Consider the following 15,426-nt stretch of genomic DNA (forward strand, 5'->3'; position numbering starts at 1 on the left):
TTACCGAACATTATTATCATTGCTCCGTATTCTACCCATCTCGAGCACAGGTGCTTCGCATCTACCCCACCCTTCTCCTCCTCCACCCCCACACAACCCTTATTCGATTCTCCGAGAATTTACCTATGCTTCCGGTATATCGCACCCCTCCTCACTCCCCCCCCCCCCCAACTAGCGATCTTTAAACTCTAGAATTTCTCCGTTCCACGCATCGACGGACGTAAGAACTATAACAATGCCGAAGGGAGGATCGAATGGAAGGAAAATTGGTAGTTATACGGTTGTCTCGCGAGCACTCGAGCAGCGCGTCCTGGGTAATCGCACGGCGTTTTCAAGAACGTCGTACGACGCCTTCCTCCGTGGACGTTGATAAAATAATGCAGTCACGGTTGTTCGAACACTCGAAAAGGGGGTGCGAGGGGGTTGAAGCGAAAAGGCAGGACCTTATGTTCGCACGTCGCGACCTTCTATCGTCTCTCATCGTTCTCCAAGAGGGAGAGAAAGAGAGGGAATTTGTACCAGTCTGACATAATTGGCAGGGGTCTGCAGCGATATTTATTACATTCAGGGGCGCCAAAAATCATAATGGCCAACTGGGGTATAAACTACACCAGCCTCTTTGCGGTTCGTTAAACGACGCTTCGTTCGGGGATGCTGAGAGGGGTGAAAAAAATTCTTCACCAAAGCCACCCCTCTCCTCTTCTTCCTCGCTTCTCGCGCCCGATGTATCCACGTGCTTTTTTCCCTTTCCAAAAGAATAATACATATAAGCTACTCCCAGAGAGTTTGGTCCTTGTGTACATGCACGAGGGGAGAAATGTCTTATCGGTCGGGTGACAAAAGATGAAATCTCCAATGCTGTTTCTCGGAAAGGAGTTATTTTGATTTTTCCGTTGACGACGAGATCGAGGAAATAAAGGGGTTGCTGCCGATGGTAAATGAGAATTTTAACGAGGAGTCGCGACGAACGATTCTCGATAAGGTGGACGATAAAGTGAGAGAGGGTGTAGGGGGTAGGGGGTAGGGGGCTTAAAAAGGAAGCAGCTGGTCGACGGATTTCCGTGATCGCTGGGCTATCGGCGAATCTTTCGGAGATTTGATCGGTATGAAAAGCTCACGTGTTGCGCGCGTCAGGGCTGACGGTAGGAGAGATCGAAGCCACGTTTAATAGCCGCCACGCGGCCTCGTCAAAGCGGCCACACTGCTCAACGGCTTCATCTTCTTTTCCTACGGGAAACCACCGGGCGAAACGCTTCGTTAAACGCTCGCTTACTCGTTATATCGCTCCTTGCCGGACACCAAACCCAATCTCATTTTATCGCCCCGTATCCACCCCAGATAATTGGACACTAAAACCTCCGGCTAAACACTTTAACCCCGTGAATTCTCTCCTTATCCCCACCAACCCATCCCTTAACCCAATGCAACAATATTTCCTAGCCCATTTGAACCCGCGGTCTCGTCGTATCGCTAATTGAAATAATCTGCTGCGAAGCTGCTCCGAGCATCGGGTGAGATTAATTTGATCGATTTGTACATGTGTAAATATAGACTGCGTGTTTCGATTCGTTAGAAAGTGTGTGAATACACTGCAGGACTATGTATATATATATGTGTATTTTTATAAATAATGCATTTTTCCAAGGGAATAATATAGAAGCGTATATAGAAAATTGATATTTCTTAGCGGTTGGCAATAAGTTTATTGAATTTTCTGTGTATTAACTATATAGGGTGGATCACAAAGTATACACCCTATATATGATATTACTGGAATGCTTGAATAATTGGATAAGAGGTTGACGGTGAGAAGCAATCTGGCGCAGGATCGGATCGTGTGGCTTCTCGTTGGAAATCAGTTGGTACGGTGATAATGATAGCTATGGGTGTGACATTCCACGTAAAACGAGGGAGAGAGGGGGGAGGTGGATGCCCCCTCGGCGCACTGTCAGACAACAACTGTCGGCCTATTAAACTAATTGACTGCGCAGTATGCCAGCAGCCCGCAGCAATCGCGACGCAAACCCCCAACAACCCCCCCCCCCCCACCCCCTCCTCCTCCCAACCATTACTCCTATGTACACAGACGTAGAACCGATTACAACCCCCTCGTACAAAATTTCCTACGCTCCGTCGCCTCCGAACAACTAGACTTTCTCACCCCATGCAAATTCTCCCAGTCTCCAGCTTAAATATGTTTCCTTATATGACTCTTACTCGCCACACTTGTATCCATATATATAGCTACGTCATATATTTCACTTGCAACATCAATCTGTGTTGTCCCATTTAAACAAGCTAAGAGCTTTCGTCGAATCATCGATAATCCTAGACTCGTTTTATATATCAGCAATTTAAATTTGAACATTATATAGGCCCGCCGAAAGTAACCTGTTTGTCTCACTATTTCTTTTTCGACATTTTAATTTTTGTCGCGATAAAAATATATATTCACCTAACATTAGGATTTCACTCTTTCTTTTAACTGGAATATTTTATTTTACTATATTATCAACGCTACTTGCCGCCTATTTTTACAAGCGAAGCTTGTTTTTCGTTTATTTTAAGAGATTTTTAAATGAAAAATGTAGGAGAAAGGCGAATTGGGGTGAAATTATCGAGGAACAGCGGTCAGATCGCACGGCCGCGCGGTAAAAGTGAGAATTCCGGCCGCTCTCCGCGGTCGCGCGCGATGAAACCGAAAGGCCCGGTGGGGTCGCCCTCGTTAGCGGTTAAAAATTTCAAAAAATTCGTCGCGGTGGCCATGTTGGAAAAATAAAATATGGCGTCGGAATGGGGAGAGCGGAGAACCTGCTCGCTCAAATCCGAAAACTGAACTGATATACCAGTTTTCGGAACCTGCTCGCACAAATCCGAAAACTTGAGCGAGCAGGTTCTCCGCTCTCCCCACTCCGACGCCATATTTTATTTTTCCAACATGGCCGCCGCGACGAATTTTTTGAAATTTTTAATCGCTAACGAGGGCGACCCCACCGGGACTTTCGGTTTTATCGCGCGCGACCGCGGAGAGCGGCCGGAATTCTCACTTTTACCGCGCGGCCGTGCGATCTGACCGCTGTTCCTCGATAATTTCACCCCAATTCGCCTTTCTCCTTCATTTTTCATTTAAAAATCTCTTAAAACATAATATAATGTTCAAGTGAAGTTTGAAGTGATATTAAAAGTGTTTATTTCTGTAAAAAGTTGATATAATATTGAACTGCAGTGTTTTTTAATATCAAAAGTATTTATTTTTGTAAAAATATGACATAATATTGAGGTGGAGTGTGTGGTGATACCAAAAACGTTTATTTTTGTAAAAATTTGATATAATATTAAAGTGCAGTGTGTGATGGTACCAAAAACGTTTATTTCTTGTGAAAATTTGACGTAATATTACAGTGCAGTGTGTAATGTTACCAAAAGAGTTTATTTTTGTAAAAATTGGATAGGATATAGAAGTACAGTGTGTGGTGAAAATAAAGGTTTTGTGATCTTCGTAAGAATAAATCTAATAATTATAATAATAGTTAAAATGTAACCAGCGAGACAAGTGCGTGTTTTTTTTTGCGTATTGTGTTCCTTTGCTTGCAACGGTCAAGGGCAAAATGTCTCGAGGATTCTCATAGCCTGTAATCTAATTGATTTTATATTGGATTTGAATAAACAATCAATTTAACCCGTTTCGACCCAAAACAAAACAAATGTTATTTTTTTTTTGCATTACTATAGAAGTAATAGAAAATATTGACGTATCTTTTTGCCTCATATATTCTTTTAGAATCTGACGTTATTTTTTATCTATTTTAATGTATTTTGTCAATATGATTGATTATTAAAAAATTGGTACTTCTGTCGTTGAAAAGTGTTACTATACTTTCAATTTGAAGGCCTGCAGCTAAATCAAACTTATTTATGCTTTTAAATTGTAACTGTTTTTTGGCATAGTTTTTGAATATTTAAAATGACGTACGTCCCACCATGTTGAACGCATGCACCACTCTTAATTTTGCCATTTTCAATTTAGAGTATAGTAATTATATATCTAGAGCATGTAGAAAAATATGTAAAATTTAAACTAGGAGCATTGTCTTTGATAAAATGTACAAAAACTGTAGGAGAAAAAAAATGATTGAGCGTTGCGGGGCGCGGCTAACGTTATCGGAGCATTTGCGGAGTAATAACTGTAATCCGTGCACTCGGAATTCGTTTGTTGCTAATAGTGGAGGGATAATAGAGATTACAGCCCCAACCCAATTCTACTGGCTGCTCCGGCAACACTGGCGTTTATAGACACGGGGAGTATTGCGATTTGCGGGCCGAGTGTGTTTGCCTTGCCACTCGAATGGCAAATGGCAATCTGAGACAATCCTCGAGAAGCAATCGCGAGCACCTTCGCGGTCAGCAATCTACGACGAATCGATCGTCGATTATTTTTCTCCACCACGCACAGCGATTCTAAGCATATACTCCTGGATTATTTCTCGGAAATTTGTCAGCTTTGCTGGCTCCTCCTCCCGCACCAACTTATATTTCACAGCTCTAAGCATCGAATCTCTGCTGCTTTCTCGAGTAATTAGTGATTTAACGTTTCGGAGGAATTGCAATAGATTAGGGTAGGGGAGAGGTGAGGGGGGATGGCATAGGGTCCGAAGAAGAGAAAACCACCCCAGTTAAGTGTTAACTGTAACAACAAACTCTCTCCCTTGCTTTCACAACCCCTTCCGACCCGTGGTGGTGATACACGCGGATGGTGACCCTTTCTCAGTCCCTTCACGCTCTCTCTACTCAACCCCCCCCCCCCCCCGCCCTCTCCCTGTTTCACCCCATGGACACTCGAGCCTCGAGAGGATCGGATTCTCGAAAGCTCGTAAACAAACTCGTGATCTCGTTTTAAACGTTTTGTACCGGCTGCCACGTGCAACTCGAGCACTAATTGTAAATACTTCCTCTTTCCGTATTAATATTATTCGATCTCGATTGCTATATTCATAAATTATCACCCTCGTGGGATTTATGGTGTAAAAGAGAATGTTTCGCTGGATTCTCGGGCCTCGTTAAAACTCGTTTAAGAGGATCGATATTTCATCGTGGCGATGATAGGAATTGAAGTGAGTAATCGTGAATAAAATCAAAGTCTTAATTTGACTGGCCGATAGGTAGAAAGGCAGAAATTAATATAAGATAGAAAGGAAAAGAAATCTGGCTGGGAAAATTGGGCTGGGTAACATAGGCAAGTATTTACCATCTAAGCGTTTTGTTCGCAAGCTGGTCGTACAAGCCCATAATAGGCCACGTCGACAATGGAATATAACCATCAATGGTGAATTATGTTTGGCACGTGCCCCGACATAACTGGAAAGAGATCGCCAAAAGCTTTTGTCCATTGCGGACTCGTCGATACCACGATTATTATACACCATATGAGTCTGTTACGTTAGACTTAATGTCTTAATAATGGTTTTATTATGCAGTCATCGACGGAGAAACCGTGGAAATTAGGAAAAATCCCTTTTCCTTTCCATAACAGATGTTCTTCGTATTGTCACCAGGCTGAAAAAAATTTTATAGTCGTACATTAATCATGTTATATAAAAAGTATCGAAAACTCTTCGCAATTGTAATAAAAATTGTCTAGCTTCTATGGTTTCGGATAAACAGGGTAAATGATTGTTTATTATAGAAATTATATGATACTTTTTGGAATGGAAAAAAAAAAATACGAAAATAAATCTATTCACGAGTAATTTACTAGTGTTCATCCAGTAAACACGAAAGATTGTAAGATATTATCAGGAAACTTATTGAATAAGCATTGCTCTATAAATATTCGTATAATATTCTATAAACTATTGTGCGTACTGTGGAATAATATGACATTTATTTATTTTTCCAAGAAAATTCTGGCAGTAAAGTACATAATCGAATGATAAAATCACTAATTGCATATGCACGTGTTTTTCTATATGTGTTATGTGTACATCGAGTATATACACTACGAGGGTTAGAGAGGTCCGACGACAAATTTTTAAAAACTTCTCCCTGTCCTCTCTTTCCCTTCACCTCCTGGCGAGGAACTGTTTTATCATGTAGTAAACCCTGCCGTGTTTTTGCTTCGCGATTTATTCCGATAGATGGAGCTAGGGGTCTTCTATTTTTATTACCGAACGCTATATGGTAATTGGTAACGTATGCATGTATACTTCTTGCTGGCTACCGAATGCCGGTTGGCCCGGTTGTGGTTGTCTACTTTGCCGGTTTTCCGTTTTGGTTGCTTAGAAAAGGGACAGGGCAATACGGTGCAGCACTGCAGCAGATGAAAATTGAAGATGTGAATTCACAGTTCACACAGTGAATTGGCGGGAGTTCCTTCGGTTGTATGTTTACACAAGTTGACTTTTCAAACACTTCAATTCAATTATCATGGGTATTTTGGGTCTATCAAAACTAATCGCTGATGTCGCTCCAGATGCAATTAAAGAGCGAGAGCTTAAACATTATTTTGGTGCGTATTTAATTTACAATCTCAAGTATGGAACATAAAAGTTTCTGTTCAATTATCTTCCTAACACACTCCTCTTTATGCTTTTATTAAATCAGGCCGTAAAGTAGCAATAGATGCATCTATGTGCTTATATCAGTTTCTGATTGCTGTTCGAAGTGATGGAGCTCAGCTTACAAATGTAGATGGAGAAACCACGAGGTAATATTAATGACAAAAGCACTTTTGCTTTAAACCATCTGTTTTGAGTTTAAATTCTTTTTGCTTGCTTAGTCATCTTCTGGGTACTTTCTATCGTACGATACGCTTAGTCGAACAGGGAGTTAAGCCAGTTTATGTGTTTGATGGTAAACCGCCAGAAATGAAAGGTGGAGAATTGGCTAAGCGCGCTGAGAAAAGAGAGGAAGCTCAAAAGCTTCTACAGCAAGCAGAGGAAGCAGGTAATTTCATTATTATTTAAGTAATTATTGTATTAAAGTAATTCAATTCATATTTATACATGTGTTTAAAGGAAATGTTGAAGATATAGACAAATTTAATAGGAGACTTGTTAAAGTAACAAAATCTCATGCTGCAGAAGCAAAACAGTTGCTGCAGTTGATGGGTATTCCTTATATTGATGTGAGTTTTAAATTTTCTATTGATTTTTGTAATAAATAGAAATAGGTAATTAAGAGTGTATTTATGTTTTTAGGCCCCATGTGAAGCTGAGGCACAATGTGCTGCATTAGTTAAGGCAGGTAAAGTTTTTGCAACAGCTACTGAAGATATGGATGCTCTTACTTTTGGATCAAATGTATTGCTAAGACGTCTTACATTTAGCGAAGCAAGAAAAATGCCTGTCCAAGAAATTCATTATGATAAAGTCCTTGAAGGGTTAGAATTGGATGCTAATCAAGTAAGTTATTTAAACTTATAATTTTTGAATGAATATATTGTATGACTTATATTTTTTTAAAGTTTATAGATCTCTGCATATTGTTAGGATGTGATTATACAAGTAGCATTAAAGGAATTGGACCAAAAAGAGCAATGGAATTAATCAAGTTGCACAGATCATTGGAAAAAATTTTGGAAAATATAGATCAAAAGAAATTTTCTATACCAGAAAACTGGAATTATAAGCAAGCTAGAATGTTATTCCAAGAACCCGAAATAGCAGTGGCTGAAGATATAGAGGTAAATATCATTTAGAGTTATTACTTTTTACTGTATGTTTAATTAGTATTATTTGTAGTTAAAATGGTCTGAGCCTGATGAAGAAGGTCTTGTGAAATTTTTATGTGGTGATAAACAATTTTCTGAGGAGAGAGTAAGAAATGGAGCAAAGAAATTATTAAAGGCGCGCAACACTTCTGTTCAAGGCAGATTAGATTCGTTTTTCAAAGTTTTGCCTAATTCAAATCCATCATCTAAACGCAAGGTAGCTAAAATTATATTTTGATTTTTATTCTCTAATTAATCTGGAGTATTTTTTTAAAACAGGCAGATCATAAAAAGACACCAGCCAAGAAAGGAAAGACTGCTGGGGGCAGCGGTAAATTCCATGGTAAAGCAAAGTAAAATAATCCAAGTCAGGAAATTTTTGAAATTTTCTCGTAATAAAATATACTTAGTTATTACATCATAAAAATATTTATACTTCTGCAATTGATCAATAAATTGGGTGCGTTTACTTTAATTATTAGTATTTATTTTATCTTATTTACATATTAATGTACAATTATATGTGGTTCACAAAATGGTGAGTAAAAATGGTTTTAATATATCTGAAGATAATAATTTTATTGGTATTGTTAAATGGACGTTTCGTTTCCATCTATTTAATAGTTTCTTTTAAATGTGACTTATCTTTCAGTCTTTGTTCTTCATAGTATTAAGCATTTGATTCCTGTCTTATCAAGTTTTCATTTTTAATCAATTTTTCACACATTATTCTGTACATTAGCTTTTGACTTAGCCATTGTTGTAAACTACGAGTTGGATCAGATAAAAGGTACATTGCTCCAAATAGGAAGCTGTCATTGAAATTTAATGAGAGTACTGCCAATAGCATTTGGATCTAAAACATGCTGTATTGCTTGATCAATATGGTGAGGTGCATATACTTTTTCTACAACTGTTTGCAAATTATCAGCAGCAGCAAGATCAGAAAGTATTTGTAAATACATAGCATTTATTTTTATACCATCTTTCCATTGGAGGGAATCAAGTCCAAAAATATACTATATAAATAAGAAAAATAAATACTTAAAGAAAACATTGATTATTAATGAAACTTACCTGGAAAAATAACTTAATTCGCACCCATCCAGTAAAGATACTTCCAAAAAAGAATCCTAATGTATCAGATGCCAAATATTCTGGAATCGTTGATACATAAGTGCCATAAGGCAGTAAATATTTCTTTAATGTTTGTTCATTAATTGGATCTCCACCAGTATAAAAAATAGCATCAAATCTAATAAAATTTGTTGGTAGATTAAAAATTACTTATTTATTTCTAAATTACATACATACTTTTCATGAATTTGAAGGTTCTTTTCAATATCAGATTCGTCGAGCGGTATAATATCGTTCGCTCCCAAAGCTTTTATTATCGGGATGGCATGGGGCCTACATGCCGATACTACACAACCACCCCACAATTTTATTAATTGAATTAAAATACAACCTATGGGAGTGGTTCCACCATAAACTAAAACTCTGTAATAAATTATAAATAATAAATTGTTATAGTTCTCAAATAATGATACCAATTATAGAAAGAAGAATAGCATCAATACTTTTTCCCTTTCGCATTCCCTTCTTGTATATTAGACTTATTTACTAAGGCATCATATGCCATGCATCCATTGTAAGGTAGGCTAGCACAAACTTCAAAAGGAACAATTTTTGGCCTCTTTACAATTTGGGATTCTATGCAAATTAAGTATTCTGCCATTGTCCCTGGTGCCCAAGATGGTACAGCCAGCATAACTTCATCTCCTACATCAAAATTGACCACTTTTTGTCCTATATCTATTACAGTTCCTGCACATTCTCTTCCCAAAGTTACAGGCAAATCTTTTTGCTTTTAAAAAAATCTCATTAATAACAGTAACTATTAAGTACTTCTAATCTTAAAATTAGGAAAGCTATTAATTTTACATACTTACACCAGAATTTAAAAGTCTCCTGTACATTCTGGAATATCCAGAACATATTTTCGTATCAATAATGTTAAGAGAGGCAGCTCTGACTTGAATTAATAATTCATTTGATCTATAAATTGAAGGTATTTCTGCATCATCTATCATAGAAGCACCCTTTTTTAAAGAATAATTAAGATTTGGTGATTATCATGAGGAAGTTTAGTATACCAACTTATATAAAAAAAATTTTCTCTTACCTCTATACCAATGTATCTATGGCAAATTACAGCTTTCATATGCTGCAAATGACGAGTAGTATACCCCCAATTTATTCCAATGCAGTATCCTATTAAAGTACCAACTGATATGCCTATTAAACCAAATGTAATTTCTCTCCTGGAAACTAATAGCAGAATATACATTAAATAACAAAAATCATGTGATTGAATAATTTAAATTTAAGTATTATTTATAAAATACCATTTGTTTTGCATAATTGCTCTAATTGTTGATAAATATCTCTAGGAATAAATTGAATTGTGTAGAACTGGAATTGAATTTGCTCCCATATATTGTACATATAATTGATTGTTTGCTGTAACAGCTCTTTTAGACTTTGAAGACTCTGTTGATCATAAAAATTCATCAAATACTGGTGTATAGACTCCAGCCACATCAGTAACCATTGTTGCCCTTGTTGACAAATAACTAATGATTTAATCTGAATGGGAACAAAATTTATGTAAATATTAGTTTCTTATAAATTTTTATTGAGAAAGAATAAGTGCATATATTAATTTACCTGCAATGTTTCAATCTGGTTGGACAAATGAAAAAGAATTTCGTCCATAATTTATAATAACGCACAAGAAATTAAAATAAGTGGAATTTAATTTAACATGATAAGATGCATATATGTAATTTTGATAAGGCTCTCTCGAAAGAGCAGATGACTGCATGGAAATACGGTACCAAAGTGATATAAATAAACGGTTAATACAAATTTAACTCGAAATAGATGTCAAGCCTCTATTTTACAATATGACAGTTTTAGATATATATACAGTATTATTTTTTCCACTTATATAAAGCTAAAGGTAACAAATATTCCAATGTATTTACAGTATTAAAAAGAATCACGTACTATCAGTGTCACATTTAAACTATATTTTGATAACAAATAGGTTAGTTTAAATCCTAGATTTGGCGGAAAGTTGTTAAAATTGCCTTTGTGACGTAATTGCCGGTTGTGCAATCACGCAGAAAATCTCCCATCATAGTTCACGTGACCGCAGAGAACGTAAATATATAATCGTTGTTTTGCAAAGATTTTTGATTTTTTCAAATGAACATAATTTTAAGGTATCAAATGTAGTTTATCACATTTAACCGCTTATGTGATTTAACAAAATTGAAAAAGTTTTAATCGTTCCTGCAAGAGTTGCAAGGTGCAAAGGTTGGGTTTGCAGATTTATTTAAGCTTTCCATGCTTACCAATTATACACCGAATAGAATTTAAAATGGCAGAGTTGGCAACGCTGATCTCGTGTCATATGATTACCTGAAGGATTGATCGCTTTCAAGAGGGAGTGTCTTCGTTTTGTAATTATATTTATGAAAGAAAGAATGTTTAGACTACTTTTATTTTGCGTCATAACGTTTGCTACAGGTAATAATTCATCAAATATCCAACGATCAGTTCTTTCACTTTTTCTTAGGAAATAAAATTTTGTTCTGCATAAGTGAGCATGACTACAGAAAACTTTAGGATGTGCTTTAACTTTGATATTATTTGTTATTTCAGCATATGCTGGAGAACTGATAGTGCTTCATAGTCCAAATAGTGTAACATTTTCTGGGAATGAAGAAATAGAGCAGAGTTTGTTAACTGAAGTCTTTGCAGCTGCTCTTGGACTCACTGTCAAACAGGTATGATGTGAGACTTTACAAGTTTTAAATTTTAAAGATTATTCTTTTCTTCGTGTGTGCAATGGTTGGCTGATGATAAGAAATATTATTTTAGAGAGGAAAATGGAGTGGTATTTCAATCCTAAATCCATTCGAGCCACCAGAAGCAGTTGTTGGCATTGCTGTTGAAGGAGTAGATTTTTTAAATTCACCAAGAGGACACAAATTTCCTTTAATTCCTGATGAATTTGAAGAAACATCTTGGCAAGCTTTCAGTGGAAGAATTGATGAAAGATACACTGATAATGATAACAAAGTAGTCAGAATTTATTTAGGAGATGGTGTAGATGCTGTAATTAATCTTCTAATTTATTTTAAATAATAATTAAATTATTAGTGTGATTACTAAGAATTTTAATTTTACTTAGCTTGGACAATCTGCTATTGGAGAACTAAAGCTTGTCCCAGTGGAAGAATCATCCTTGAGGGCATTAAACTTAGAGAATGAAGTGGACCGTAAATTTTACGAAGAAATACAATTGATTCATGCAATTGCTAAGAAAATAAGTTCAAATGAAAAGGCTGAGTCTGAACGGGATACCATGGTTGGTCTTTATTGGTTGGTAGTATCTCAACTACGTGCTATTTATGATCAGCATGGAAAGAATTCTGAAGCGGCTATGGAAGCTCTTCATCTTCTTAACAATGCTCTCAATACTCTCAGTGAAGCATTCATTGATCTATACGATGGCAAGGTGCGACTAATTACATTAAAGCATTTATTTTATAGCATTGAATTTAAATCATTAGGTTTTCATTATGAACTTAAATTCATATAATACCATTCATGTTTTAAGAAACCTAATATCAGTACATTGAGATTGAATTAAAAGAATTTCTTTATAGGTGTTGATTGTTGCTTTCACAAATAATCCCAGTCAAGTGCGTAATACGAGATCCATTCCATCCACAAGGGTCAGGAGACAGGTAACCAATACCACGGTATGTACTAAAATTATAACTGAAACATTTATATTTTAGTTATTTTTTGCAATTAAAATAAAAAATACTAATAGTAGAATTAAAAGGGTCAATTTTATTCTTATAATACAGAAAAATTTCAAAGAAGCAAAGATGTTTCATTTGATTCTTGCGCATCACTGGTTTCTTAGTTTAAATTAACTAAATAATATATTTATGAAAAGTAGAGGGAAAATCTATATTTAATAGGGCTTGTTTAAAACATGATTAATAAATATGTCTTTTATAGGATGAGTACTATAAAAATGTAGAAAACAGTCCTGAAACAAAGGGGACTCCTAATAATATTGAGCTTAATAAGAATGTGAATAAGGTATTAACCGAAGGGTGCATGAAATAATAAGTTTTAGAATTAAAACAAATTTTTTGATGTAGAAGTAGCTTCGTGCATGGTTTTCAGACACAAAATAAAATTTTACATTACAGTGTATGCTTTTACAAACATGAATATAAGAAGCAAACTTCACTAAGTGTTGCCCGATGCACCAGTATTTTTTCGCATTACTATCAAATTTAAATATGAATAAAATAGTAAAAAAAATCATTTAGCAAATATCTTTTAATTGTTCATTTATTATTTGTTAGGATATATGGGAAAGTACAAAAAGAATTTTATTTAACAAATAAGGAAATAGTACTTTTTTTGTTAATTTCCATTTTTTTTAATTCAAGAAACAATAAGTTTACAATGAAAATGAATTGGTTAACTCTTTGCTTACATAAAAAATATATTATAGCAAGATGACCAACAAGAGCAAAGTAAAGATAAAGCAGATGAAGAGGAAGTAAACATAGTTAATCGTAAGACTAATGAAACCATCAGTGAAATCAACAATCCTGTTGATAGGGAAGGCATTGATAAGTCCAATAATACTTGGACTGAAATGGAACATAAGACAAAGACTAATACACAAAAAATAGGACAGGTATCACTAACACCTTAACAAGAGCATTTTAGAATTCTATGTAGTGTAGTGCTCAAATTTTTTTTAGATTTGTTTTTATTTATGTAATATATTTTACATATACCATTTAATGAAGAGATATAAGTATAAGCAATTTTTTGTTTACACATAAACTATGTGTAATCGGTTGTAAACTAATTGAGTTATTCTACAAATAGTAAAAGAAACGGCATACTGTATAGAAATAGAATTCTAAATCAGCTTTACTTAGATGTGTGAAAATACTATTGCTTTCTTGTGTTATCTCCTACTTTATCTATATATATATATGCTTTATCTGGTTTAATTAATCTCAGCTGTGGTTTTCATATTATTCTTTGATCTGTATTTTGCATGAAGGCTATCAAACGATAATGGTTTAATGCATGTTAAACTTTATACAAATAATTCAAGGAAGTGACTGAGATAATTTTCGGATATCTTCTTTTCGATTGGCCATGAAATCGCGATTGTGCGTAAAACTTCTACGAAAATATTAGCATTTCTTTCAAGATAAACAAACCATGTTAATAATAGCAATCTCTTTTTAACAACTGTAGTAGAACTAATTCTGCTTAATAATCAATTTTTTAGGAAACATAAAATAATTTATTAGTCTGCGTTATGCCTATCAAGCACTCTGCCAACTTTTCAGTGTCATTCTTTATTATAAAATATCGTACATAGAATGTTATTAGTTTATACGATGTAATAATAAGTATTGCTACAAACAAAAATTGTAAGTGTATATTTTCAACATGTCGCCATATAGAGATATTTGTTTTTTTTTCAGGGCGGCTTAAATTTAGCCAAAGAATATAACGAAGATTATCCCGTTATTTTTAACATTATGCTGTGGTTTGGCGTTATATTTGTGTTTTCACTTCTTGCTATCTGCAGTAAGTATATTAGGGTTGACACTAGCAAAATTTAATATTAATTTTGACATTAAGATTAAATTCTTTTATTTTCCTGCGCAGTCACCATAGCGGATATGGATCCGGGCCGTGATTCCATAATCTACCGGATGACATCTAACAGAATGAAGAAGGATAATTAAAGAGAGCGTACAGTTGGCGAAAGTGTTCAAGGTTGACGTACATAAGTCGCAGTGGTTCCGGCAATCAAACTGTTACAATTACAACACACCAAAAGAAATGCATAATTTCCTCTTGTGAAAATTACTCACTCCTAAAGCTGTATAGTTCAGCTAATCCTGCGATCATATGAAAGAAAACTCATGTGCGTTAATATATGTATATTTATTTACAATAAGTAAGCGGTTAACGTGAATTGTATCATTCAGTATTTCATCACGTGTAGTATAAATGTAACGTGTTTCGCATAGCGTTAAGTGAAATTGAATTTACATTTCACTCAAAATAGTTTCAATCTGTATTATATCAACGAAGTACACATTGCATTTAAATCTTATCTTGTTGTAAACTAAACTTTTAAATTATATACGTTGAGAAAACGAACTCTTCCATCCAAAACTATTAATTGATGTTTCTTTTGAGAACTACCGAATACCAATTAACATTAATTGTTATTGTAAGAAACGATAAGTGTGATTTAGTTGATGTGTACGATAATCTCATGATTGATAATGAAAAACTGGGAAAAATTTCTTTTCTTTGATCGTAATCCGATTTTATCGTAATGCAGTTTCCGTTGACATATGTATATAATGAATGAATCGAGCAAAAGAGTCAGTTTCGTTAAGAAAGTAATGATTGTACGATCAGCGAGAAAAAATGGGGTTTTTAGCATTCGTTACGTTCTTGCTCTTGTTACAATGTGTATCTGATGTATATACGTATAATTCAATGCGCATTTTTAAAATGGTAAATAAGATATCGCTATAATAAAAAAGAGTAAAACTATTTAAATTATA

The 15,426-nt window shown here is 35.1% G+C and overlaps 3 protein-coding genes across 6 annotated transcripts; 2 read left to right on the forward strand and 1 right to left on the reverse strand.

Annotated features, from left to right (window-relative positions):
- The first annotated feature begins 6,205 nt into the window (after positions 1 to 6,205).
- Fen1 (flap endonuclease 1) lies at positions 6,206 to 8,183 on the forward strand. The gene is made up of 8 exons (XM_066735153.1): positions 6,206 to 6,505; positions 6,601 to 6,703; positions 6,776 to 6,942; positions 7,014 to 7,123; positions 7,197 to 7,400; positions 7,463 to 7,681; positions 7,740 to 7,925; positions 7,988 to 8,183. Exons 1-8 carry the CDS (start codon positions 6,424 to 6,426, stop codon positions 8,063 to 8,065), a joined length of 1,149 nt encoding a protein of 382 aa, XP_066591250.1. The 5' UTR covers positions 6,206 to 6,423; the 3' UTR covers positions 8,066 to 8,183.
- A 25-nt stretch (positions 8,184 to 8,208) lies between these two features.
- Positions 8,209 to 10,579, reverse strand: LOC136778365 (reticulon-4-interacting protein 1 homolog, mitochondrial-like). 2 transcript variants are annotated; one of them, XM_066735149.1, is made up of 8 exons: positions 10,439 to 10,579; positions 10,117 to 10,357; positions 9,894 to 10,039; positions 9,657 to 9,810; positions 9,289 to 9,490; positions 9,023 to 9,208; positions 8,786 to 8,963; positions 8,209 to 8,727 (listed from the first exon to the last, which is right to left on the reverse strand). In XM_066735149.1, the coding sequence occupies exons 1-8, from the start codon at positions 10,484 to 10,486 to the stop codon at positions 8,524 to 8,526; spliced, it is 1,359 nt and encodes a 452-aa protein (XP_066591246.1). In that variant the 5' UTR covers positions 10,487 to 10,579; the 3' UTR covers positions 8,209 to 8,523. The 2 variants fall into 2 exon arrangements, with proteins under 2 accessions (XP_066591246.1, XP_066591245.1); XM_066735148.1 differs by having other exon boundaries at positions 8,212 to 8,727; positions 9,289 to 9,575; positions 9,661 to 9,810.
- A 587-nt stretch (positions 10,580 to 11,166) lies between these two features.
- On the forward strand, positions 11,167 to 15,426 carry ATP6AP2 (ATPase H(+)-transporting accessory protein 2). Of its 3 annotated transcripts, XM_066735150.1 has the most exons (9): positions 11,167 to 11,305; positions 11,441 to 11,565; positions 11,660 to 11,896; positions 11,973 to 12,299; positions 12,451 to 12,546; positions 12,815 to 12,898; positions 13,323 to 13,511; positions 14,323 to 14,428; positions 14,510 to 15,426. In XM_066735150.1, the coding sequence occupies exons 1-9, from the start codon at positions 11,251 to 11,253 to the stop codon at positions 14,587 to 14,589; spliced, it is 1,299 nt and encodes a 432-aa protein (XP_066591247.1). In that variant the 5' UTR covers positions 11,167 to 11,250; the 3' UTR covers positions 14,590 to 15,426. The 3 variants fall into 3 exon arrangements, with proteins under 3 accessions (XP_066591247.1, XP_066591249.1, XP_066591248.1); XM_066735152.1 differs by lacking the exon at positions 13,323 to 13,511; XM_066735151.1 differs by lacking the exon at positions 12,815 to 12,898.

This window comes from Prorops nasuta, unplaced genomic scaffold (assembly GCF_024137725.1).
Source record: "Prorops nasuta isolate Cenicafe-Biocafe unplaced genomic scaffold, Cenicafe_Pnas_1.2 PNAS00014, whole genome shotgun sequence".
Taxonomy (NCBI): Eukaryota; Metazoa; Arthropoda; class Insecta; order Hymenoptera; family Bethylidae; genus Prorops; species Prorops nasuta.